This window comes from Alexandromys fortis, unplaced genomic scaffold (assembly GCF_014885135.2).
Source record: "Alexandromys fortis isolate MF-2015 unplaced genomic scaffold, M_Fortis_MF-2015_v1.1 scaffold_9, whole genome shotgun sequence".
Taxonomy (NCBI): domain Eukaryota; kingdom Metazoa; phylum Chordata; class Mammalia; order Rodentia; family Cricetidae; genus Alexandromys; species Alexandromys fortis.
In genome coordinates, this window is record NW_026067892.1 from 3,265,060 (window position 1) to 3,291,542 (window position 26,483).

General features: G+C 54.7%; 1 protein-coding gene across 1 annotated transcript in view; it reads right to left on the reverse strand.

The window, feature by feature from the left end:
• Mdga1 (MAM domain containing glycosylphosphatidylinositol anchor 1) overlaps positions 1-25,420 on the reverse strand; it is a 54,964-nt gene extending 29,544 nt beyond the window's left edge. Inside the window, exon 1 of the mRNA XM_050138630.1 lies at positions 24,321-25,420. Within this exon, the coding sequence (XP_049994587.1) occupies positions 24,321-24,387 (67 nt within the window). The 5' untranslated portion in view covers positions 24,388-25,420. The remainder of the gene's footprint in view (positions 1-24,320) is intronic.
• Between the last annotated feature and the right edge of the window lie 1,063 nt (positions 25,421-26,483).

The following is a 26,483-nucleotide window of genomic DNA, read 5'->3' on the forward strand; positions in this document are numbered from 1 at the left end:
TAAAGCTAGGCAGGAAATCTGAACAGAGATATATAGACAGAGAGTAGGTAGAGTCAAGGAAACGCCATGTAATGCTAGAAGATTACCAGTAAACCACAAACCTCACTGTAAAATATAAAAAATAATAAAATCAGGTTATATTTAAGATATAAGAGCTAGAGAGAAATGCACCTAAGCTATTGGCCAAACAGTGTTTTAATTAATATAGTTTCTGTGTGGTTATTTGGGTCTGGGCTGCCGGGAAACGAAAGCAGTCTCAGTTTACACCAGGATGTCCCAGGGAGGCGAGACAGAAGAACCTCCATTGGAGTGTGCCAGTTCAGTTGTGGTGAGGTTCATATGCCCAGGTATCTATCTGCTTGGGCGTTCACCCTGTCTGTTACAGTGTGTATACAACATGCCCCTCCAGCAAAGGCTCATGTGTCCCCAGTTATGTTGAGGTGATTTGATCATGAGGGTGCTAACTTCATCCATCAAAGGCCTTTGATAAAGAGGGCTCAGGCTATAGCCCAATTTGCAGGGTGCTTGCTTAGTGTGCATGGAACCCTGGATTTGATCCCAGTCACAGCATAAAATCAGGCATGAGGGTACACGTCCGTAATCCCAGCATTCATGAAGCTGAAGCAGGAGGACCACTTCAAGGTCATTCGTGGCTGCACAGACTTCGAGGCTAGCCTGGGCTACGTGAGATCCTGTCTCAAAAGGGGCTGGGTAGGGCTGAGAACATACATCAGTCAGTAAAGAAAGAAAGAGAAAGAGAGAGTCAGACATGGCAGGTATGCATTTGTAATAACCATGAGCTAAATCAAACCTTTCTTCAACTCTTAGATTCAGCTTCTCAAGTATTTTGTCAGAGTGACCAACACACTAAGCTATGTTTCAATTTAAGAAACAATAAAAAGAGAAACAAAGCATCCATTTACCTGTTTCTGCTGGCCTTAATCATTGTCATTGTTCTAGAAAACCCAGAACCATCCCCTCAGTCCCCACACTGGAGATGGTTGTGTAGTCATCTCTTCCCTGAGAGAGGGAGGAGAGAGACTCCAGTAGATTGCCAGGCAATTGCGAGGGTCTCAGGGGTCACAGGGCCCCTGGACAGGTCATACAGGCAGGAGCATTGCTGGAGAGAGGACTCTGGAAGAGCTGGGGAGCTCCGGGGACACATGAGCCTTGGAGTCACTGAGTCTGCTGTAAGTGACCACCATAAACCCTGTTTTACTAGGCGCCTTACGTGGGTGAACAGATGTCCACGTACATCTACCCAGGAAAAACCACTTGTTAGGAGTTTACTGAGAGTGGGCAGTAGTGGCACATGCCTTTAATCCAGCACTCGGGAGGCAGAGGCAAGAAGGGATCTCTGTGAGTTCAAGGCCAGCCTGGTCTACAGAGCAAGTTCCAGACAGCCAGGGCTACAGTGTCTCAAGAAACAAAAAAATAATAAAAAGTGTTGATTCGGTTCCAGCCCTCCATTTTCCTCCTGGTATCACATAGCTCGTGCCCCCTGGCCTGGGCATGCCGATTTGCGCACTATCCTCCACAGGCAACAGTCTCCAACTCTGCTCACTCTGCCCTGACTCTACTTCTCAGACCCCAGTTCTGCACATCCTGAGGAGCCTCGAGGAGTGGCGAGCAGCATCTGCTTCAAAAGGCCACCAAGCCAGGGCCTGTCATAATCCTGCCTTCCATCTGACCAACAACAAAGAGTCAAGGTCAGCGGTGCCCTGCTGAGTGCAGGCTCTGAGCAGTTCCCTGATAGGTGCTGGAGAGCCTGTCACCAAAAGTAAACAGGGCTCGCTGCCCTCAAAGAGCATGATCAAACAGGGAAGCAAAGAGGACCAAGGTGGCTTCAGGGATCGCAACGAGAGCTCCAAAGCAGGGGTAGGTGACAAAGAGCAGCAGGGACAGGCTGGAGAAAGGAGTCGACTTCTGAAGTCACCGTGTCTAGGACTGAATGTCGAGGTATGTTACCCACCTGCTAGGGGACACTGTTAAGTTTCTTAACCTTTCTGAGCCTTAGCCTCTTGTAAATGAGAACAGCGATGTCCCTCAGAGCCAGCAGGATCAGTCAAAGCAATGCATGCAAAACCTGGCCTCAATCACACATGCTCTCATGATGAATGACAGCTCCCGGGACTGTGAAACAGAGGAGGGACAGGAGACTGCCTCCTGTGGTCCTCTACCATCCCCAGGTTGAAACACACAAAGCCGACAGGAAACGGGAAGGGATGTCTCATAAACACACCAGGAACTCATGCTGGGGGTCATAGGGACCGAGGACCTGGGGTGCTTTTCTGAGCACCCCCCTCTTACAGTACAGTGCCCCTCAAGCTGTGGGAGCCTAGGTCTTCTTTTTAAAATGCAGTGACTGTGAGCAATGCCTAAGTAAGTTTAAGGCATCTGGGGAGATGGCTCAGAGAAGAAGAGCACTTGGTGTACAAACCTGAGGACCTGAGTTCAAATCCTCAGCACCTCTGTAAAAGCCTAGGGCCTGACCTCGGTGTGTGTTGGGGGGGAGGATTGCTGGGGCTTGCTGGCTGCCGGCCTAGCTCCAAGCTCAGAGAGTCTTTCTGAATGGATAAGGTGGAGAATAACAGGGCACCTCACTCCCCCTCCTCTGACTTCCACAGGAACACACATATGCATGTACAGATGTCTCTCTCTCTCTCTCTCTCTCTCTCTCTCTCTCTCTCTCTCTCTCACACACACACACACACACACACACACGTATGTGAACAGGAATGCACACACTAAATAAATAAAATTGGATGGTGTCTGACACGCAGCAAGCCACCTAGACCATTGGCCAGCACACTGAGGCTAACACAAACACGAGCTCTCAGGCACTGGCCTCTCTATGAGGTGGTACACATTTGAATGAAGACCCCGCCGCCCCAGTCACACGTGCTGAGTAGTGGCATTGTCCTGCTGTGCCCTGTATATGTTCAAGATCCCTATCTCTGTTCCAAGACAGAAAGGGCAAGTCAATATTTAGCCTCCTTCTCAAAGAGGGAAACCGAGGCACAGAGAAGAAAGCACTTTGATTGGATCACTCACCGAGACCATAGTGGAGCCGGGACTCAAATCCAGGCTTGCTACCTTGCAACTCAGCTCACTCTCCTGTGGAATTCCCCACCATTTTGTTTCCCCAGGAGGCCACCATCTGTGACCGAATGTCTGCCTAGAGTCAGAGAGGAACTTTTGTGAGCTGGGGATCTGGGTCACACCTCAGGTCTCCCCACACCCTCACCACCATAGCATACAAAGAAAGCCATTTGTTCTGCAGAGTTCTACAGAGTGTGCCATCTCAGATGGTGACACGTCATGTCAGATCTGATCTTATTTGTTGCCTTAACAAGTCTATCATTGCTCCCATTTTTCAGATAAGAAAGATGAGGCTCAGCAAGGCTACCTAAGCCTCACAAACTAACTGCTCTGGTCTGGAAGCCATTGCATTTGCTGGGTGCCCAGCACAGTGCTAAGGACTGAGCTCAGGACTCCAGCTCCGGTCAGGTCATGTGGGCAGCACCCTTCCCTGACATCCCTCCCTTCCTGAGACCCCTCGTGCCCTCCCATCTCTGGGCACGAGCATGTTTATTGATCCTTTTATGCAGGTAATGTAAACAGACACTTAATAACTTAGAGGGAAATTAACAGTGCTGAGACAGTAACAGGCTTTTCCCCCTTAATTAGCTGCTCAGAGCATGGTGACCGACGGCCTAGGAGGAGGCTTCCTGGGGCAGGTGACAGCCAGCCCTCCCGAACCATCTTTACCAGGATTGACTCGCTGAGCCCCTCCTGCGGCCCATGGGTTATCAGACATGGGCGTCCCAGGAAGTTGGGTCCTGTCCTCCTTGCTCTCTGAAATGAGGCTGGTCTAGCCTTCATATAGCCCAGATCGCCACATGCTGCTGTAACCCTGCCCTCTGGACATTGCTAGCCAGGGGTGACCCAGACTTCCTGGGGACCTGCCTAGACTAGAGGCACCTCCAGTTCCACGCTGGGGAAACCAGTTTGAAACAATTGCACTTCTCCCTGCCTATCTTCTCTCTCCTCACCCCAGTGCAAGCCATCTTCAGAGAAATTCCAGCAGACTTTTGGCCTGTACACCCCTGGTCATCTCTCGCAGGCCAGTCACCCCAAGGCCACGTTCATTGCTCTTCACCCTTCCTCTCTTTCTGTACTCCCAAGCCTTCCTAGGGCATAGACAATCACCTTTGAATTTTCCACTTATGTGTTGATTGGTTCTGTAACATTTCTCGAGCCTCAGAAACGAGTGATCTCTGCCCTCAGAGCCAGGATCCAGAGCCTCGTAGACAGAGAGCTTCTTCTGTGAGGAGCCTCGGGGCTCCTCAGCTCTGACTATGGTAAAATTTGTTCTCCACCCCAAGGCCTTTTGCTGATCAAAACCAAACCCACAGGATGGAAGGAATAGCTCGGTCAGTGAAGCACTTGCCTTGCAAGAACAATGACCTGAGTTCCACCCCCGCCATCCCCCAGAAAAAAAGCCAGAGCGTGGTGGTGAGTGCTGAGAAGGGAGAGGCCGGCAGGTCCCTGGGGCTTGCTGAACAGGCAGCCTGGCCAGATCAGTGAGTCACTGCCCAGTGAGAGAACTGTCTCAGTCTATAGAGGTGGATGTCTCCTGAGGAACAACACCCAAAGTTGACCTCTGGCCTCCATACACACGCGTCTGCCTATACATTATGCAGTCACATGCACGCACTAATAATAAAATAACAAATAATAAGTGAATAGTAAACAGTCAAAGACCAATCCCACACCTAGCTAACCTCCCCCTTCAGCGACAAGGATCCTTGGCCTCTAAGTCAAAGGGCGCTGCCCCTGTACTGAGCAAGGCTCAGGTCCGTAGCTAAGGATGAGAAAGGCTGTGGTCTGCCCACCACCACCAAGCCCTGCTTCTCCATCAGCAGCTGCACAGCGTGTTGGCAGAGCCGGAAGCTTCTGGAAGAGGCTGGTCCTCTTATGAACCCTATCTTTCTGAAAGTGGTGGCCAGTGTGTCTGTCCCCCTCTCACCACACCTGTGCCTCTTTAGGGGTGGGCCAGGCGAGGGTCACATTGCCAGCCAGCGGCCATAGAGGCTGCGTGTGTCTGTTAATGCGGCTCTGGGAAGACCTCTAAGTGAGAACCTGCAGGTTTCTCTGGGTGCAGGGACGCCAGTCCAAATTTGAGGAGGACAATGAACAGTGGTTGTCAGCACAGGGCAGTCACTCAGGGAAGAGAAAGCAGGAGGGCCCCAACCCCAGACAGTGAGTCCTGGGCTGTACAAAATGGGTCTGAGGGACAGAGACAGGACTCCACAGTCATGTGACCTTGGGCAAGTTAACCTCTGAGCCTTAGTTTCTTCATCTGCAGGATGGGGAAATCACTGCTCCCTATACTCCACTGCTCAGCTGCCTCTTGAGCTGATTGGGCATTGGGCACCAAGTGCAGGGATTGGTGCCTGGTAGGCACTCAGTTCTGCTCCTTTTTCGGGTGGTAATAGAGCCCAGGATTCCTGGGAAACAGTCCCAAAGTTCTGCAAGAGGAGTCAAAAAAATTGAATGTGGAACACTTTAGCAGGATACAAAACCCAGAGCAGCAAAGGAGGCTGCGTCTGTCACCAATGAAAGAGCTCCTCCTGCTAGCGGGGAACTGGGGCTTTTGCCTATTGGCCTGGCTCAGGGATTTGGGGCCATGTTCATTGGTTCACTAATTCAATAACCCAACTTGGGTCCTCATCATCTAGCACCAACATGCTCCCCCATTCTCACGATTCCCTTAGCCCTGGCCTCATTCAGTAGCCCAGAGTCAAATTATAATCCAGGCCCCCATCATTATACATATACAGATGTGCCCTCAGGTGGCTCAAGGGACAGGTTTCCTGTCCCAGCTGTGACAATAATTGCTGTGTGACTTGAAGCAAATCATAATACTCTCATTTGAAGCCTCAGTTTTACTGACTATAAAATGGGCTGGCCATCAACAGTAAGTGTTAAACATGTAAGGATGGGGTGTCCTGGACTCAGCACTGGACTCAGGACAGACACTCTAGGACTGGCCAGAGGGAGCAGAACAAACCAGACCCGCACTGCAGGCCTGGCTATTCCAACGTGGATCCTCACATCCCCCTGAATGCTGCTGTACCCATAAGCCTGGGACTCAGGTCCTAGGAGTCGGGCCTTTCCTACAGTACCACATCCAGATTCCCATCCTAGAAGGTGGAGCCTGGGCCAGGCCCTGGCCAGGAACAAAGCAGCACCGTGTTGAAGCCAGGGGGCCCTGAAGGCTTTGACCCCAAAGCCCAGAATTATGAGGGGTTAATGGGTTAATGAGCCCACGGATCCGATACCCAACCCTAAAGCACAGGGCTCCACATGGGCTTCTGTGAATGTCTGAGACCCTGAGCCTCAGACAGAAGGTGACAGTGAAGGCTGGTTGGGAATACTTTCCACCGAATTTGCTGGGAGTGGACGCTGAGGGAAGGCTCCATGCGAGCTCTTGGCTTGACTAAACCCCCCACAAAATAATATCAGGCTCACAGTGTCACGCTAAGCGCAACATCTAACAAAGTGAGGTGTAAACTGCAAAGCCTGTGCAGATCTTCAGGTGCCGAGAGGTCCAGACACAGCCTCGGGGTGTGGGAAGTCAGAGATGAAAAAGCGTGAGACCATACATCTGCAGAACCAGGGCAGACAAACGCAGGAAAGTGATCAGATGGGCGTAGCCGGGCCATGCATGACGAACCCATCCAACTGCCCCTGTGCCAAAAGCTAGACGGTGATCTCACTTCGGGGAAGAGGCTTCTGAAGAACCCATTGCAAAGGGAAAAAGGACCACATGAGGGTATTCACCGTGGCGTCCGTTTTTCAAGAGAAAGCCAAATTGGCACCTGCCCCGGAGCTGGCTCCAAAGAAACGGTAACCCCAGCCCAGCCCATCAATGCAGAGGGTGCTACTGCCCATTAAAGTGGCAGGTCTGAGAGCTCCGTCAATAGGGAGAGACGTGTGTGGGAGATAAAGTCAGCAGAGAGCCTGGGAGGAAGGACTGTTTACCGCTATGTAAAAATGTATCGACAGGTATGGGCAAAGAGCTCGGATGAACGGTTAATGTTTGATGGGCACAGGGGCCGGCTGCTTCCTGTGAAGTTGTTTAAGTGGCTGATAATAACAATAACAACACTGAAAGCAAAATCAATCTTGCAGCCTGGGAGCTGGCAGGGCCCCAACTCCTAGGATGGAAGAAAGAGAGGAGAAGAAGGGAGGATGCAGGTCTGGGGATGCCTTTCCCCTATCCCAGGTTGCTGTTGGTCCCCAGTGGAACTCCCACTCTTGGGATGCTCTGAGCCAGCTGCAGGAAGGAACCACAACCAGGCTTCTGGAGCCTCCCTGAGACTGTCACCGGTGTGTTCCTGCATGCCAGGATGCCCCCCCTGGCCCCATGGGTGGGTTCACACCTAGGTTACACTGACTCACACCAATGCAGCCCCTGGCCTCTGGAGTCAGCACCCCCACACGCAGGACACAGTCTCCCGGTGATCACTGTCCATCAGGAAGCTGGGAGTCATCAGAGACCTCGCCTTCTCCCTCATCCTACACACAACCCGCCCCGCCAGTGAGCCTAGCCAGCTGTCTCCCGGAGCTCGCCTCCTGTCTGCCACCCTGTTCTCGGTCCCTATCACCAGTTCCTGCCTGGATGGTTAAAGCGGCCTCCTGACAGGTCTGCCCAGCCTCATCCTTCGCCCCCTAGCCTGCACCACAGCAGCAGAAGCGATCTTTAACAACACCCTCTTTTCCTCTGCTCACCCATTCCTGACTCAAACCGGACCAATACTTTCAACAACCGGCTGGGGTAGTTGCTTTCCTCCCAGCTGTGACCAAACACCTGATGAGAAACGCTTTATTCTGGCTCACAGTCCATTTCGGCGGGGGCGTCATGGCAGTGGGAGCATGCGGCAGCTGGTCACGTGATGCCCACAGTCAGAGCAGAGAGAGGTGCACACTTTCTCCTTTTCATTCGCTCTGGGTTCCAGCCCCTGTTAGTCCTGCCTGCCTTCAGGGAGGCTCTTCCTTCCTCGGGTAAACCTTTCTGGAAAGATCTTCACTGACACACCCAAGAGGCATGTCTCCTAGGTGACACTGAAGATCAGCCTCCACGCCTGCCCTGTCCTGTTATCTGCCCCCTCTCACCTCACGTTCTACCGCCCTCCTCCTGAGCCCAGCCATACCTCTTACCTCACAACCTCTGCTGGGGTAGGCATCCCCAACTCTCCAGAGCTCTCTCCAGCACCTCCTTCCAAGATGCTTCCCTGGGCACCCCACTTACAGACCTATCCCTGCTCTGACTGTGAGATTTACTTTATAAAGCTCAGCAGGGGTTGGGGCCATGGCTCAGAATCTGAGAGCGCTTGATGATCTTGCAGAGGACCCAAGTTCAATTCCCAGCACCCACATCAGGTGGCTCACAACTGCCTGGACCTCCAGCTCCAAGGCATCTGACACCCTCTCCTGGCTTCCATGGATACCTACATACAACTCACATACACACACACACACACACACACACACGCACACGCACACGCGCACACACACATACACACATACACTCATACATACAATATTTTAAAGAGAAATAAAGTCCACCCAAACCCAGCTGTTTTTTGTTGTTCCCTCTCTGTATCCCTTCAAAGCAAACAATGCTGGGGAAGGAACAGACATTGAATATCTAAAAGGACACGCCATCTTTTTTCAAGAGTCAGTTCAAAAACCTCAGAGCCTGGGAATGTAGTCTCTTCAGCATCCAGTGTATTTGTAGATCAGGAGATGCAATACCTGCTCTTTCTTTAAGCATGTTCTTATTAGTTGTTGTTGGTTTTTTTTTTTTTCTCCTTCCATTACTGGAAAGTTTCTCTTCCCTTTTTTGGCTGTAAATGGCACAAACCGTGGGATCCGATTATAATGCTATGCTCTGAACAACCTGTAAGTGACGGGTGGGCGAGGGGCAAAGGCTTTGCTCCCGAGAGCTGGGGGCTCCACAGGGGAGGCTGCAGATATGACATGGGAGGGGACAGCTCTCAGGAAGGGAAGGTGAAGTGTGGAATTTATGGTGACACAGAGGTGGCCGGTGGGTCTGGGAGAGGCGGAAGAACGGGAATGCCGTGGGTTATGTTTGGATGGGAAGATTGCAGCCCGAAGAACCCTCCCACCTTTCTCCCTTCCGGGGCCACAGCCTCAGCCTCGTCCTCTCCCTCCTTAATACCGTGTCACCTGCACAACAAGCCAGCTATGCCAGTCCTCTGGTGGCATCGTGTGTGACTGTGGCTGCTTCCTGTGCTCTCTCAACCTCTGTCATTAACCTCCCTGGACCAGATACTGGGCTGAGGACACCTTAGCACACATCGATTCTCCTCATGGGTGGGGAAACTGAGGCACAGGGGAACTAAAATCCTACCCAGGTTTTCACACGGCTCAGGCAGGTCTGGAACCCAGGATCCATTCCAGAAGGTTCTGCAGCTTCCCTTCAGCCCACACTGCCCCCTACACTGCCCCCACTCCCAGCCAGAGACATCCTCCACCAGCTGTGGTATATTTAGTTACATGATGCTGAAATTAGACCTGAGCCTGACAAGTCATGTGCAACAGCTGACCTCAGAGCTGCGAGCCACTGACACCTCAGTGTGAAGCGCTTCTCCAGTCATGCCCTCCCCGCCCTCCCCGCCCTCCCAGGGCTCTGAAGGAGGGGAGTAAGTGGCGAAGGGGGGAGGGGGCCTCCATGCCTGTGGGGCCACTTGTTCAACTCTCCTCTTTGGTTGCCATGGCACCACTCCTCAGAGGCCTGGGTCTGATGGGGACGGGCGTGGAGTCCCTGAAGAGGGGCTGCAGTGGCCCCATTCCCGGACAGTCAGTCATCAGGGTCTCCTCACTCAGAGAGGGGCTGTGGGGGCTGTGAAAGGGACCAGGCAGACGGCTGAGGGGATAAGGCGTACACAAGAGGAAAAGGAACGACAGGGAGAAACTGAGGTAGATGGAAAACAGTAGGCAATTAGCAAATATTGGGGGAGGGAGGCCTTTTTCTCTCTTGGGGTCGGTTCTCAGATAGCCCAGCTGGCCTTGAGCTAACTATGGAGCCAAGACAGACTGATCTGAATCTTCTGCAGACCTCCCAAGTGGTGAGGTCACCGGAATGCCCACACACCCAGTTTGTGCTGTCGCGGAGCTAATCAGGAACTCAAGCAGGTTAGGCAAGCACTCCTAACTACCTACATTTTCAGCCCTGGAGGCTTGAGAGAGATTCCCTGACTAGGCCTTCAGCTCTGACCAGGCCCAACATTGGAACCTGAGTCAGGAAGTTAGGTGCAGAGGAACCCTAAGGTGATGGGTCCTCTTCAAGCCATGGCTGTCCCCAGCCAGTTGGCCATGGAGCTTGAGAAGGCAGCCCCCACCTCTCCCTGTCCTCTATTGTCCTACTGCTGGGCCCAGCTGGGGGCACTGTGGTCTTGCACCAGCCCAGCCTCCTTCCTGGCAAGGGTGTCCTGGGTGAGCGCACGCCTGGCACAGGGCCCGGTGCCTGGGAATGAGACTCTGGAGGGTGGCTTTGTGTTTTGTGAAAACCAAACCCACAACCAAGCCCGGCAGCCAAGCAAAGCCTGCCGGGAAGGCTGGCAGGCCTCCCTCCCAGCTCCCGACAGAGCCCCCCCAGGAACTACGGGTGGCACCAGCTGCCACCCTGGCTGGCACAGGAGACCCAGTGGACAAGGCCTGGGTCCAGCTCTGGCCTCCCAGCCTGACCCTCTTCTCCCTGGAATAAATTGGAATAGAGATGAGAGGGAATCGCTCTCCTCTGTTTGAACAAATTGCTATGGATCCCTCCCTGTCTCAGGTCAGGGCTCGCGATGGGGGATATTTTCACTTGCCGACTGCTAATAGACTCAGGAGAAGCTGCCGGATCGATTGTGGCCGGGAAAATTAGCCATGAGCTCCGGGCCAGCCTTGGCCTGCCCCTGCCCCCCCACTCCAGGCCTCTTGGTGGGGAGGAGAGGGGGCCTGCGCCTAGCAGGAACCAAAGCCAGGAATAGACAGATTGAACCTGGGGTGCTGGGGCTGAGCCTGGTGGCTGCCAGGAACCACAGTCTGCTGGAGGGCTCAGAATCCCTGCGGAGGTCCCCAGGGCACACATGCATTCATCTGTGTGCTGCTCCAGTATGCGTGCTTGTGCCTACTCATGCATGCCCGCCAGATTTCCATGTGCCTGAGAGACAGATCAGAGGCGCCCGTGTAAGCAGCAAGGGCTGTCAGGGTCCACGGTGAGAAACACTTGCCAACCTCATGTTCGTCTCCAACAGAATGGGGAAGGGAGATGGCAGCTCCTGTCCTGGCTCCCAGCGAGCTCTCCACCTACTCCCTCAGCTCCCCCAAAGTGAAAGGAAGGAAGTGAGCCACACCCACACGGGGGTGTTCCGATTAGGAGACCCAGGAACCAGAACATCCTGGCCCCACCATGAGGCTAGCACTAGGGACCACATAGTCTGGAGAAGCTAAGGGAAGGGAAGGTGGAGTTTGCTATAGCCTCTGAATGTTCCAGGGGTGAGGTGGTTTGCAAAGTCACTCGCCTGCCAGCTATCCTGCCGTGTCAAGCATGTACACGCACATGCGCTCATACATGCACAAACGCAGTCTAACAAGCACATGCATGCTCACACACACACACACACACACACACACACACCCATCTCAGGCCATGTTAGCCCAGGTTCCTCTGAGGACACAGAGAAAGGCCGCTGACTTACACTGGCCACTAGTTTCTGCTTCTGAGGGATAGAGCTCACCTCTCAGCCGTCAACCCCTAACCTCTGTGCATTCGAGCTGGGTCTAGCCCTTTCTGTCACCCAGCAGGTGATCACTAAATGCTAAATCCATCTATCTCAGGTCCCAGTTGTAAGCACCCCAAAAGTCCAGGGGTATTCCTCTGTGGTCCCTGAAAAGCGGCAGTTGTGCAGGGCTGCAGGGCAGCAAACTCAAGGGCACAGACAGAAAGAATTCCACACACCTCAAAACCCTGCCTGCAGGGCAAGTTGCTGGGCCCACCCACTTCAACCTTGACTTGGAATTCTTCAGAGCAGCGTTGCCCAAAGTACCCTGGAGAACCCTGCTTGTCCTCACTACCCTCCTCCTACCCTGTCCCCTCCAGGGACAAGCCCCGCCCCCACCCTCCAGAAGGGTCCAGGGCAGTAGTTCTCAACTTGTTCAGTTCAACCCCTTTGGGCAATCAGCCCTCTCACAGGAGAGGCCTAAGGCCATCTGCAGATCAGATATTTACATCACGATTCCTAACAGCAGCAAAGGTTCAGTTATGAAGTAGTAATGAAAATAACTTTATGGCTGGGGTCACCACAACACGAGGAACTGTGTTAAAGGGTCGCAGCGTCAGGAAGGTTGAGAACCACTGGCCTAGGGGAAACCCACACACTGCGACTTAGTGAGTAGCTTGTTCTGGAGAGAGGCTTGAGCCTAAGGCCCTGCAGCTCTGCAAAGCAGGCCGGTTCCATCTACAAAGGAAGATGGGGTGGTACCTGCTGTCAGTCCCGTGTCCCTCTAGCCCTCTCAGTGGCCAGTGGCCATCCATCTAGCTCCGAGCTGCTAGCACCTGCCGTCTTGTGGAGTCTGACATCACCCTGGCCACTACAGCCCATGTTCCAATGTGCCTAGTGGGCTCAGAGGGCGGAGTGCTCAGAGTGCTGCCATCCAGGAACAGCTTGTCCAACGGAAACAGGAGTGGGTGTGTCCCCACCCCAGGAGCAGAGAGCCAGAGCTCTCCAGAAGGGCACAGGGCAACTGGTTAAGTCAGGCTCAAGGGGGAGGGAGTCCCTCATTTTCCTAGCTTACTTCTCTGCTTCCCAACCCAGGCCACCTAAGACCACAGGTCCAAGGAAGTTTTGATGATCTATGGTGTATGATCTATGGTATATGTGGGAGGTTCACTCCACCCCCTCCCCTGCCCCATGTCGTGTCCGGGTTGTCGCCCTCCACCCCAAAGCACCATGACCTCTGTCTAAAAACTCCCTCCTTTATCCCAAACAATGTCCTTGGATAGCCCCAAACCTAAACCCACCTACCCATTAGTCCTGAGCCTCAGGGCCTGGGTTGATTGCAGCCTCCGGGCCTTCCCTGCCAGAGGTGGCACTGTCCCCTGCTCTTGTGGGAAGTGTGACAAAACCGAAAGGGACTGAGAACAAGGCCCACACAAGGTCACTGCCTCCCTGATACTTCATGAAGGGCCCTGGCATCCAACCCTCAAGCATCTCCTCCTGTCTGGTGGACACTGAGGCTGTGGGAGACGTGCCTAAGATGACGTGGGACACTGACAGAGTTGACTTTGGAGTCCCTATATGTGCATGGCTTTTGACTTCAGCCTAGGCACATGACGGCTGTGCGGCCTTCACAAACCACTTGCCTTCCCTGGTCTCAAGTCTCTTCCTACGTGGAATCTCAGCGATCCCAATGGGATGGGTCACATGAGACCAGAGTGGGGTGGCCGAGAACTGCCTGCCATACCCTCTGGTGTTTCTGCAGCTGCCTTGTGGGGAGCCAGGCCTCACAAGGGCAGGACACTAACTGGACCTTCCCCCAAGGTCCCCTGCATTTTAATGGAGCATTAAAGCCAGACCCAAGGGACCAGGCCACTGGAATTCAGTTCCTTCCCGTTCTGCCCTCCCGGGATTGCACTCAGAGACACAGAAAGAAGCCTCCAGTGTAGGAGAGAAGAGGCTCAGGGCCAAGGATTGATTCAAGTTCAGCACATCAGACTCAACTCCAAGTCTCTCTGATGTCAGGCTATGCTCCAGTAAGTTGATATAAAGTCAGACAGTGAGAATTTCCCCAGATGAAGAGCCAAAAGAAAGACACAGCAAATTGTAGTGAGGCCTCCTGATCTCACAAGAGAGTGCGCTCCACCAGAAAACCTGGTCACCTCAGAAGAACGTCCCATTCCATAGCCTTCAGTGTCTGAAAGCCAGGAGGCTGCTGCTCCCCAGACCACAGGCTGAAAGGAGACACCTGCTCTTGGAGATAGACTTCCCGGGGAGCCTCCGAGCCAGAGGAGAGGGCTGAGAGGAGAAGGCTGAGAGGAGAGGGCTGAGAGGGATCAAAACCACAGGCAGGCAGGAGACCAGGCAAGACTCTCACAGGAATGTCTGGGTGACTCCAGGCAAGTCACATGCCCACTCTGGTCTCAGTCTTCTCCAAGGCCCCCTCCCCACCTGAGCGAGGTTGGCAGAGTAGGTGGAAGAGGGCCCAGTGTGGTGGCTCACAGCATTCAGCCATCCTCAGTCAGGAAGCCGCAGGTGGGGGAAAGACATGGGACCACAGGGGGATGGTTGAGTCCTGCCCTGCCACACTCTGTTGGGACCCCTGCAGTACTTGAAAAAGGCAGGCTTGGGTGGGAAGAGGGTTCCCTGGTTAGAAGTACCGGCTGCCCTAGCAGAGGACCCAACACCCACACCAGGCAACTCACAACCACCTGTAACTCCAGTTAAGGGACATGTGATACCCCTATTCCAGCTTCCAAAGGCACCTGTACTTGTGTGTATACACATACAGACACATAGTTAGAAAGTTAAATCTTTTTAAAAGAAAAAGATGAAGCTGGACATGGCTGTGGTCACAGTTCTGGGGAAGCAGAGACGTGCAGGTCGTCAGGGCTTGTTGGCCAATCAGTTTAGCCAGTCAGTGTGCCCCCGGTCCAAGTGAGACCCTGTCTCAAAAGTTACAGTGGAGGGCAGCTGAGGACACCTGGAATCAGCCTCTGATCTCCAATGCACACGAACCCCATGATGGGACAGACGGCTGACTAAGAGGAGACTCACGCCTAGCCCGTCACCTGTCCGCCTCCTGTCCTGTTTTGTTTTTAATTTTAGGTTTTATTATATTTGTGTGTGTGTGTGTGCGCGCGTGCGTGTGTGTGTGTACACTTAGCCCAAGGCAAGCTTGTGGAGGCCCAAGGGTAACATTCCAAAGTCCATTCTCTCATTCCATCACCCGGGACCTGCTGACTGAACTCAAGTCCTCAGGCTTGGTGGCAAGTGCCTTTACCTGCTGAACCATCTTGTTGCCCCCATGTGTGTCAGTCTGTGGAACTCCTGTACTTCTGTGGGCAAAAATATGCCCACCTCAGCCTCCTTTACAGCTAAAATGGCCAAGGAGCTTAAGGCTGCCCAGTGTAAACAGAAGCCACCCAAGGGCTTCTGGGAAATCTTACAGGAAGGTGGTGGGAAATCTTACAGGAAGGTGGTGGGAAATCTTACAGGAAGGTGGTGGGAAATCTTACAGGAAGGTGGTTGGGCCAAAATGTCAGGTGTACTGATTTAACTGCTTGATGCAGCGTGGGCACGGGGAACTGTTGAAGTATCCCGGGTTATCTTCTGTGTAGCCAAATCTGAGGACTACTGCTGAAGCCGGGCCCCAGTGTGAGAGGAGCCAGGAGGACCTCTGCACCCGAGGAGCCAGAGAGGGACGCCTCGGTGTGTCACAGACAGATGGGGTCCCTGGAGGACTGGAGGGCTCGTCATGCTGCATTGAATCCCAGCAGAGGCCGAGGCAGGTGGATCTCTGTGAGTTCAAGGTCAGCCTGGTCTACAAGAGGTAGTTCCAGGACAGGGTCCAAAGCTACAGAGAAGGTCTCAAAAACAAACAAACAAACAAAAATCAACCCCCTGACCATAAGAAAAACTAAGAAACAAACCAACCAGGCAGCTCAAATACCCTTGGGGTAGTACAGGTAGACAGGAAGTTCGGCACTGGGTGGCTTTGAGTTCAAATCCCGGATCTACCACCTACCTGCCAACTGTAGGACCCTGGTTTGCCACTCAGCCTGACCCTCAACCTTTGCACTTGGAAAATGAGGGTTTGGGGGGAGATCCTTAGGGGCATCCAGCACCCATCAACCTTTCAGCCCTTGGCTGGTTTGGGAAGAGGAGGCCCTGTGGTTAAAAGGAGGGATAAAGTGCCATCCCGATCCTCTGGCTGAGCCTTCTGTGAGAATCATGCAAGCAGAAAGGCTCCAGCTGGTGGCTTCAGGGATAATAAGTGACCTGCATTGAAGTCCCCAGGCCCCAGCAGAGCTTGGCTGAAACTCAGCTTGGGCGGTGGCCTGGAGCCTAGACGATGCCCTGGAGACAACCCAGGGAGACGCAGCAGTTCAGCCTTGCTTATTCTAACGTGTCTACACCCTCTGTGTTGATCCAGCTAGCCTCTGAGTCAAAGCACCAATTTCAGGGCTTCCAGCCACAGCTTCCATCTGCGGAGCTCCTGCAGCGGAGGGTCCAGGCAGAGCGAGGTCTGCACCATGGATAAGCTCCCGGATGGCTTTAATATGCCACCTCATGGCTTCCAAACCACCAGATAATCCTAGCATCTTGGCTGGCTCTGGGACTGGAAGGGAACCAAAGAGAGCTTGGGATAGCCTCTCCCAAGCCACAAGGTCACCCATTCCAAAGCCCCAACATCTACCAGAAACAGACAAGCGGGGCTCAGGTTAGAGCCACAGCCACTTCAGGCTTCCGAGGTCTTGCAAATTTCTCAAATGTGCAGCCACTGCTTCAACACCGCCCCATGCAGCGCACAGACAGTGACTTCCCTGACTGCTGCCGCAGCTCTGCTCCCGCAAATCCCTGTAGTTCACCTCGGAGCTGGCAAAATACTGACATCACGTTGAGGCTTTCCTGTGACCCCAGCCCCTTCCAGACAGGGAAACCAAGGCTCTCCTTAAAGAGAGCGTATTGTCCTTGCTATGCCAAGAACAACCCATGTCCCATCAGAGTCTCTGTCACTGTCATGTGGGCTCTGCTAGAAACACAGCCTGAATCTGCATTTTCCCCAAGAGCTTTTCTGGAAGAGCTGGGGAGCTCCCATCCCTCAGTGGGCCCTGAAGCACCCCCTCTTCTCCCTTACACATCTGCTTTGTCTCCCCTCTCTCCTCTCTCTAGACATGGGACCCTCACCTCAGCCCAGTGCCCCCACAGACACATACCTTCCTTGGAGAAGTCCACATTGTTTGTGGACATAAACCAAGGCACATTGTAACCTTTGCTGAGTTGCCAGCCTCCTTGCCACACAGCCTATGAATAAAGTCGACCTTAAAACCACACTCAATGGCCGGGCCGTGCGTGGTGGCGCAAGCCTTAATCCCAGCACTCGGGAAGCAGAGGCAGGTGGATCTCTGTGAGTTCGAGGCCAGTCTGGTCTACAAGAGCTAGTTCCAGGACAGGCTCCAAAGCTACAGGAAAACCCTGTCTTGAAAAACAAAACAAACAACAACAAAAGTGCAGCTCAGTTGGTAGAGTCCTTGCCTCGTTTGCACGAAGCCCTGAGGTCAGTCCCCAGCATAAATTCGGCATGGGATACGATTGTAACCCCAATACTCTCAGCCCTGGGAAGGTGAAGGTAAGAAAAGCAAAAGTTCAAGGTCATTCTTGGCTACATAGTCAGCCTGTCTCAAGATAAAACCTCCAGTCATTAAGCTATTTGTTGAAGCCGTTGTTTGCCTGTCTGCCCTGACAGAAGGCTGGCCAGGGACAGCGCCTTCTCAGGCTTCATTCTGGGGCAGGAGCAAGCAGCAGTTCAGAAGCCCAGGCCCTAACCCTCTCCACTCTCCTGCCCCAAATCTGTCTAATCAACAGCATTTTATTCTGCCTCTTCCTACTGTGAGCCCGTTCCCCAACTGCCAACTGCAGGCCATTGTCAGCTCTTGTCCCCAAGGGATCTCTTTCCCAGCCTGGCTCTGGATTTCAGGATGGAGTTCTACAGTCTCTAAACTCACCAGCTTTGCTTCCTTCAAGAGACTCTGTGAGAAAACTGCTCACGGTGCTCCTCATATGCTCAAAACCCAATCCCCTTAGACTCCGAAGTCCTTACAGAGCCCTCAATACGTCTGTCCTCACCCATGGTCAGACCCTGTCTGCACCGTCTCCATTCATTCTCTTCCCCACAACGGACTCTTCTATCAAGCCAGGTCCGTCCTTACGCCAGGGCCATTGCACCACCTAGTCCCCTGCCTGGCTACTTCCCGTAGATATCCATGAGCTCTTGCCTCCGGGGCACCTCCACAGGAAAGCCCCCAACCCCAGCCACCGTGCATGAACTGACCCACAGTCTCTCTCCTCAGTCCCCTCGTCCACACGACCCTCCTGTCAGTGAGAGGCCGTCTCTCCCTCCACAGCCCTGTAAATCTTAGGAGAAACAAGAGCTGACCACCCCCCAATCCTGCTCCACTGTCAGTTCCTCCCGCCCCTTCTCCCAGCAGCTGAGCCAGGCCAAGCCTCATGCCAGCTCTGCACCCTGCAAGAGTTCCAGAAAGTCCCTCCACACCGCCCCCTCAAAACCACTAAACACCACAGCTTCCCCAGCCCATCATTCCGGCATGGCCTCCATCACAGGCTTTGCAGTCCACATCTCTGGGCCCTATCTAGGGGCTGCAACTTCGTCTCTCTCAACCTCTTGGCTTCCTCAAGGGTGAAATGGGCTGCGGAGTCTATCTCTCCAGGAGGCTCGCTGTAAGCCAGAGACAGCAATGCATATTCATGATCTCTGACACTATTATTGTTATTATTCCTTGGTGTTTCCAGTCCTCACAGCCTTGACTTCCTTTCAGCCAATGCCTGACCAACAGGGGTCTTCAGCTCTATGCCCTCTGCCAGGGACAGCCTCGCCGGCCTGGTTGTTGATGACCGCGGCTCGTCCAATCTCTGTCCTCCACAAGCCCTAGGAGGTGACTTTTCCATCCTCCTGCAAGCCTCAAGTTGGCTTTGCCATGAGGGATTTATCGACTCTTTGTGGAACCATTTCCTCATTCCCCTGACTCATGTCAAGCAGCCCCATGATGCCCAGAACCAGTTTTTCCAGAGGAAAGACTCAGTAGGCACCACAGAAAATCACCTCTCATTGTCCTTGCTCTCCACCCAGAAGACTGTGCTACCCACACTGGGCCCCCCTTCTCACCAACAATGCCACACTAAGAAGGTCCTTGGAACCTCGGTTCAATGGCGAAAATAGGCACCCCATGGACTGCCTTCTCAGAATATCACTAGAAATAAAGGCACAGCCAGACCAAAGACTTGGCAGGGCATGGGGTACCCCCATGTTTGTGAGAGACTCTCAACTTCACCAAGGATGCTCCCTGAACGGGGGTCACCCTCCTATATACTAAAAGACATGGAGGGAACCATACCCAATGCATGGACACTGAATCTTACTTGTTTTTTAAAATTTTTATTTTATGGTTTTTATGCACATTGATGCTTTGGCCATGGGTGCTGGGTCCCCTAGAACTGGAGTTACAGACAGGTGTGAGCTGCCATATGGGTGGGAACTGAGTCCGGGTCCTCTGGAAGAGCAGCCAGTGCTCTTAACCACTGAGCCATCTCTCCAGCCCCTGAATCACACTTTCTTATACTTTCATGTATACTTTGGTTATTTTGCATGCATTATCTAGTCTTAGGAAAATGGAAGAATCATTGTAAAGATTGAGAGAGAGAGAGAGAGAGAGAGAGAGAGAGAGAGAGAGAGAGAGAGAGAGAGAGATTCATTCCTCTGAGCTAAGCATGGCTCTTGCCTGTCTCCTGCATCAGCTATTAAATGCGACGTGGGTCTTTAGTTTTGTGACCGTGGAAAAGGCAATGCTGGCCAGGGACCGTACCTAGGTTTGCAAAGAGGCAATTGTGCAGAGGTGTCAGACCCCTCCCCACACACAGCCCCCTCAAGGTCTCAGCTGACCTAGAGAAGAATTGAGTTATTCTGGAAAGGCAGAAAGTGTGACTTTATCCATGGTGGGTGCCCTTGGATTCTGAGGCAGGTATGTGAGAGTTGGGGAGAGAGCCCCCTTCCACCTCAGGCAGGAGAGTCAGAACGAGTCCCCCTTTTCTGAGATAGGGCGCGGAGGCAAGCACTGGGAAGACACGATGTGGTGGCCAAGCCCGCCCCCTGCTGGCAAAGTCTGGAAGAGCGGCACCAGTTTAACACCGCAGGGCCCAAAAGGATTACATGCCCGACCTCTCTGACACACAGGTGGGGTGTCTGGGCAGGGAGAAGGTGAAGGGGAACCCTTGCTAGTCTGAGAAACTCGATTCCATCTCTAGTCTCCCAAACTTTCCTAGGTGGGGTACCTTCTGGTCCAGTCTTCCTGAACCCAGTCACAGGAAGAGTCGTCAAGGTTGCCGTGGGTAACAGGTTGAGAAGGAGGAATCCTCCATATCCTACCTGGGTCTTACTACTCCCAGGTCCCTCCGTGCCTCCCGGGCAACCAGGAGAAGCCAGCCCTGCTACCACGGCCTGATTTCCACTCCCACCCCGGTATTGATCTTCTACATCATTCACTGGCCGGGCCTTGGCGACTGTGATTAGCTCCCTCTGCCTCCCCACGGAGCTCCCCGCCCATCCCTCCATGTTCCAGCGAAGCAAAGCTAATACACGGGGCTCTAAATGAGGCTTTTCCACCCGGCCTCAGCAGCTCAGAGCCAGACCTGGCCAATTGTATGAGGCCCCTCAGACAGTCCCAGCCTGCCCCTCGAGGATGCTTACAACCCTTCCAATCTAGCTTCCGGACCCCAGAGCTGCACCCACGTATACTGCCCGAATGCCCAGCCTGCAGGCCTGGAAGGAACATCTGCCTGAAGCCGGGTAAGGGGCAAACCAGGAAGAGTTCTATAGGATGACTTTGTGGGGAGCCCCCAGGCCCGCTTGGGGGGTTGTCAAAGGCAGCACAGCTAAAATGGCCTGGATTTGTAGACGCAAGACAATCTTTCCCTCGGGCAATGTCTATAACAGAGAAGGGAAAAGGAAGGAAAGTAGGCGTGGGCCTTCTTGGGGACTTAGGGGAGCCTGAGCCTGCTGCTGACTCTGGACGCAGCCTGCTTCTTTCTTCTGCTTCTTCGGGGAAGGCCCTACACAGACAGCCACTTTCTGTGCAGGGGTGTGGACCTCAGAGGGAAAAGTCCCAAGCATTCCCACCCATATCAACACTCGGAAGCCCCACCCTTCCCGAAATCCCTTCCCCACACTCCCCTAGAGGAAAAGGGGGGCTGACTTGGTGATAATTCTGTGAGCGATGTTGCTCTTGTCAAATTATTCAACATCTGTCTTCATGTTCCCACAAAAATTAGCATAGGATAGTAGTTTCTGATGACACCTTTGGTGAAATATTTTGACTTTCCCCAGTACGTGGCAAACAACCTGTCTTAAGGAGAATGTCACTTCCCACTCCTGCATATTAAATAATCCAGGGGTTTGTTGTGTGTGTGTTTTGTAAGGAGCTGAATCCTCCTCGCCGGCTCCTGCCTGGAAGTCTGCCTGCTTTAAGACAGGAGACAAGAAGCCAGGACAGAAGATGGGAAGCCTTCAACTCAGCCTTCATAGAGCGTGCCACCCCTCCTTTACCCACCTAGTCTTTGTCACAGAACTAGACCTCTGGGGCCAGCCTCAGACACACACACACACACACACACACACACACACACACACACACACACACACACTGGCCTGGCAGAAAATAGATTACAGGATCTACTCTGTAAACAACAAACTGGGCTAGAGATTGAGAATCGGGGAAGGAGGAGGCCCCGCTCCAAATGGACCATCTGGTCCCACACACGGCCGCTGTAGCATCTGTGGCCCCAAAGAAGAGCAAAGCCACCTGGTCAGACTGAGAGGGCCTTCCCAGTCCTGCTGCTGATGGCAGGCTTTAGAGCTGGAGGGTGGACCCAGCAGGATGCAGGGCTTAGGGCTCTGAGCAGCTGTCTCCTACTAGGATGGACTGACCCTCGCCCACCCGTAAGGCCACCATCCTGTCCCTCCTTCCTCCCCTGCCTTCACCCTCCTTATGAGACTACCCCTCCATCAGTAGCCTGGGGCAGAATGACAGCCGGCAGCTGAAGTCTATCCCCAGCACATACAGCCTCCCTCCTGGATGCTAGCGAAACCCAGCACTTCAGTCTCTTCTCTATAGGATTGCAAGCCTAGGGCCTCGTGGCTCTCTGAGCAGAAACCTTCAACTAAAGCCCTCTGTCTTGGTGAGTGACAAGCTCTGGAGACACCTGAGAATATCATGAAGTATTTCAACCTGCAGCTCTTCATCCACTCGACAAGCCTCATCAGAGTTCCTACAGGACGCCAGGTAGCATGCTAGGGCTGGATGCTGCGGTGGATGGCCGGGGGGACGTCTCCATCCCTGTATACCACCACACTCCCACTCATCTGCCTCATCTGCCTCATCTGCTTTGGGGTGCAGAGGAATGGGTGGGGCAGAACAAACCCAAGCTCTCCACCCTACTTCTTAGTCCAGTCCCAACCCTGTTGAGGTGTCACCTGTGCTTGTAACATCACAAGGGACAGTGTCCCCCAACTCCTCTTTCCCTCGTTTCCTATCCACCACCAAGAAGATTTTCCACACAGCGATCTCCCTGCAGCCCGGCCTTCCCTGGAGCCAGGCTCTCCAAGAGCAGGTGTAAAAGAATGCCTGCGAAGGGCCAAGGGTGGACCCAGTGGACCTACCCTGCTTTCATTTGTAACAAGAGCAGCTGGGACCTGGGCATGGGAGAGCTGGGAGAAAGTAAAGAAAGGAGAAGGGGACAGAGAAGGGGAGGCACAGAGGGTCTACAGAGACCATGGCTCTTGTCCCCTAACCTCTGTCCTCATTGTCCGGGTTCCTGCGTACTCCCAGAGGGGTTTCCTTACATGCACATTGGGCCGCCCCGGTGAGGGAGAAACCCAAACCACACAGCCATGAGATGGGGTCATCAGAGCAATCCAAGAGCTGGCAGTAGATGGAGATCTCAGGAGGGTGTATGAGCAAGTTGCAACAGCCTCTGTGGGGGTACTCCCTTAAAGGTAGCCACTGGTATCTTTGATGATCCTGGAGAAAGAAGAACTCTAAGGCCTCTGGTACCTTCCTGTCCTAGAGGGAGAACCTATTTCACACCCTACGCCCCATACATACAACCCAGCCTTGCAGCATCCCTCCTCCTGCCTACTTTGTCTGGCCTATGCCAGGGGCCAGACAGTAAGAGACACACAAACTAATTAAGAAAAGGAGTTTGGCTGGAAGCCTGGGCTGGCCTCACCAGGGATTAAGCCCAAGCCAGCTAGCTATTGAAGCTCAGGGGTGCAGACTTTCCAGATACCCGCTTCCCAGGATGCTCCTTTCCCTTGCCAGGCACAGGCAGAGACACGGGACTAAAGCTAGTAGTTGTGGACATGAGCTCTGCAACCCAAACAGTTCAAGTCCAACTCCCTCCACTCTCAAAGAGAATAATTGGATTCTCGACCCCAGAGAAAGAGGGAGAATACTGCCCACCCTGGTCACACATCATTAAAAAGTAACTACAAAGCCCACCCTGCGGTCAGGAGAAGGCAAAGTCAGAACCATAGGCTCTGGGGACTGACTCTCTGTGCTGTGCACGTCGGCAGGACGACCCTGAGTAGTACTGAACCAAGGAGCCTTTGCTGAGAAAACCCCGCGGCATGAAGTGGAGAAAATGTGGCCAGAATACTCCTTGGCGCAACGGAGCGTGGCTTGGGGATGCGGGAGTGAAGCTGCGTAGCGGGAGGCAGAGTTTCGACGCGTAGCTGAATGGGTGCAAGCGGTGTTTGCGTTTCCTGAGGACGGTGGCTGAATGTGTCTGTGTGTGCAAGCTGCCAGAAGGAAGCTGGGGCTGGGGTTCTGAGGTTGGGAACCAGGGACAGGAAGAGCAGACTCGGGAGAGGTCTCTGAAAAGGGATGCCGTGAACCCTAGGTTCCAGGGTTAGGCGATGCCCATCATCCGCTTAGACCGTTACAAAGCTAGAAGAGGCAGCTCAGTCGTGGCTACTGCCGAGAATGTGAGCCAGCGGCCCGGCCGCGGTTCTGGCGAGCATCTCGCCCGCCAGCCGCACACAACTCCGGATCACTTGCATCGCATGCTTCCACTCGGGAGGCTGAGCCAGGGGAGGAAAAAGATTCGGTGGAAATCGCTGCCCCAGTCCAGGGCTTGGGCTCTTCCCGGGTCTCCTGATCCCACTGGATTCTCCCAATACTTCCAGACCACTCCAACCCCTAGCAAGATTTCGGAAAGTCGAGACCTCATCCCGGCACCCCCAGTTTCATGCCATACCCTAGGACCCGCTCCTGGGCTCGGGAGCAGACCACTAGGTCTCCTGGCGCCTGGGCGAGAGCGGGGAAGCGGTCATCCACTCCAGAGTGCAAGCCCAGGGCTCCACCAAGGCCCGCCAGCGCGCACTTTGAGCAAGATCTTGCAAAGTTTCCGCGCGGCTCCGCCAGGGTGGAGCTGGACGCAGGCTCTTACCGTAGACTCCTTGTCCCCGACAGTGGAAGGGGATCAGCGCCAGAAGTAGAAGGCAGGTCACCTCCATCTTCACGGCCAGTGCTTCATCCCCGCGAGGCGGCGCAGCCTGAGAGGCAGCGGGGGGCGCATCCGCCGGGGCACCACGATGCCCTCTGCCTTCCCTCCTTTTCCCTGAGACGCGACAGAGAGCGAGACGACCGAGAGAAGGAGTCCGAGCAGGCGGCGACTGGCTCTGTCTTTTTCCCACAGGGCGGCTGCCCGGGTTGGGTCGCTGGGGGCGCTGGCCCAGACCCTGGTGCTTCTGTGCACCAGGCGCAGCAACCAGCTCCCTGGCCCAGAAAGCTCGGCCACCTAGTAGCCTTGAGTCCCCAGGTCTGTCTGCCGAGGGTGCTGAGCGCAGGGGACCTCTCTGCTGCGGTGGCCGAGCTCCAATCCAACAGGCCACCGATGCCTGACAAACTTATCGTTCCCCGCCCAGGGGACGCCCCACCGTGGAGCCAGGCCGGGAGGTTAATCCGCTGGCTCCAGTTCTGCAGTGGGTGCGGAGGGCTTGGCAGCCCGACCCAAGGGATCGGGGCTAGGCGTCCTTCTCGGAGACGAGGTCTCCCCGGGTCCCGGTCCTGTCGAGCGCGGGAGCAGCGAGAACTGAATTCGGCCGCCGAGCGAGCGCTCCGGGTCCCCGGGTCCACGAAGTTGGCGGAGCCGCCGCCGAGGAATCCGGGGGAGGCGATCGCGTCCCAGAGCCCCCGCGGGATTCCAGAGAACGATTCCAAAGCAAGAGGGACCGCAGCAAGCAGGGGAAGGAGGAAAGTTTGAGTCCTTTGAAAATAATTTGCGCTCTTGCCGAGGCCCGGGCAGCAGCTCGGGAGCCGCCAGCCGCCTCCCGTCTCCGCGGTCCGCTCCCGCCGTCTGGCCGCAGCCGTGGCGCTCCCGGGCTCCGCGATCTCGGGAGAGCGGGGCTGCGCCGCGCCCCAAGTTGGGCGTCCCCGCCCCCCTCCCGGAGGCCTGGGCCCGAGGGGGCCCCAGCGGGCGGGGCCGGGCCGGGCTCCCGGGCACGGCGGCCACTCGGGCTCCGGGGCCGCGGGAGCGCTCCGCTCGCTCGGCAACTTGGGCTTCGCTGTGCTGCTTTCTGGTCCCTCCGAGCTTTTCATTCCGCGCTTCCTCCACCTCCCCACCACCACCACCCCGCCTCCCTCTCTCTCTCTCTCTCCCTCCTCCCTCTCTCCCTCCTCCCATCTCCGCGATCGGTCTCTCGCTCTCCCACCCTTTGTCGCTCGCTCTCCTGTTTGATTCCCCTCCAGTTAAAAAAAGGAGCCAATTAAAGGCAGCCCAGCTCGCCCGGCCCAGCCCCTGTCCAATTCCCTTGCTTCCCCCAGGACCAATTAGAGAAAACAAAACAGGGCTGGGGGAAGCAGTCTCTCTCTCTCTCTCTCTCTCTCTCTCTCTCTCTCTCTCTCTCTCTCTCTCTCTCTCTCCTCTTCTTTCTCCCCCCCCCCCCCCCCCCTCTCTCTCTCTCTATCTCCGCCTCCCCCACTAACAGCCCCCTGGCAGAAAAATGTCAGAAAGCAGCAATGGATCCATCTATCCCGAGGACAGTAGCGGGAACGTGGGTTCGGCGCGGGCTCTGCAGCCGCGCACTCGCACACGCTCTCCGCCCGCCCTTGCACAGCCCAAGCTGGCAAGCCCGGGCTGGGTGCAAACGGTCGCCGCACGCTCGGGGGCCAGGCACTGGCGGCTCGTTGCGGGGACCCAAGCCTGCAGGGCACTGGACACTTAGGAATGTTTTGTACTTTATAGAAGGCGAGACTGGAGTCTAGAATCGGAGAGAAAGGCCGAGATGTCTGCTTCTTCTAGACCAGTGCTGGCGCGAGAGCCGGTTGCCTGCTGTCGCTCTGCAGGGATGTTGGCTCGGTTTGGGAATCCCGCCACCTCCAACCACCACCCGCCCCTGGCAGAGCCCCGGCCCCTTTCCAAGCCGCCTCGGCCTCTCCCCGGGTCGGCGCCGAGCCACTGCCAAAGCCGCTGAGGAGGAGAACGCGCTTCCGGCTCGTGTCCTAGCCCCGGCCCACAGGTTGCCAACAGGTTTGCCAGCAAGACCCCAGTGCGCTCCACGGGGACACCAAGTATCCCCTTCAGTCTGCTTCTCTGGCACCCTGCCTTCCC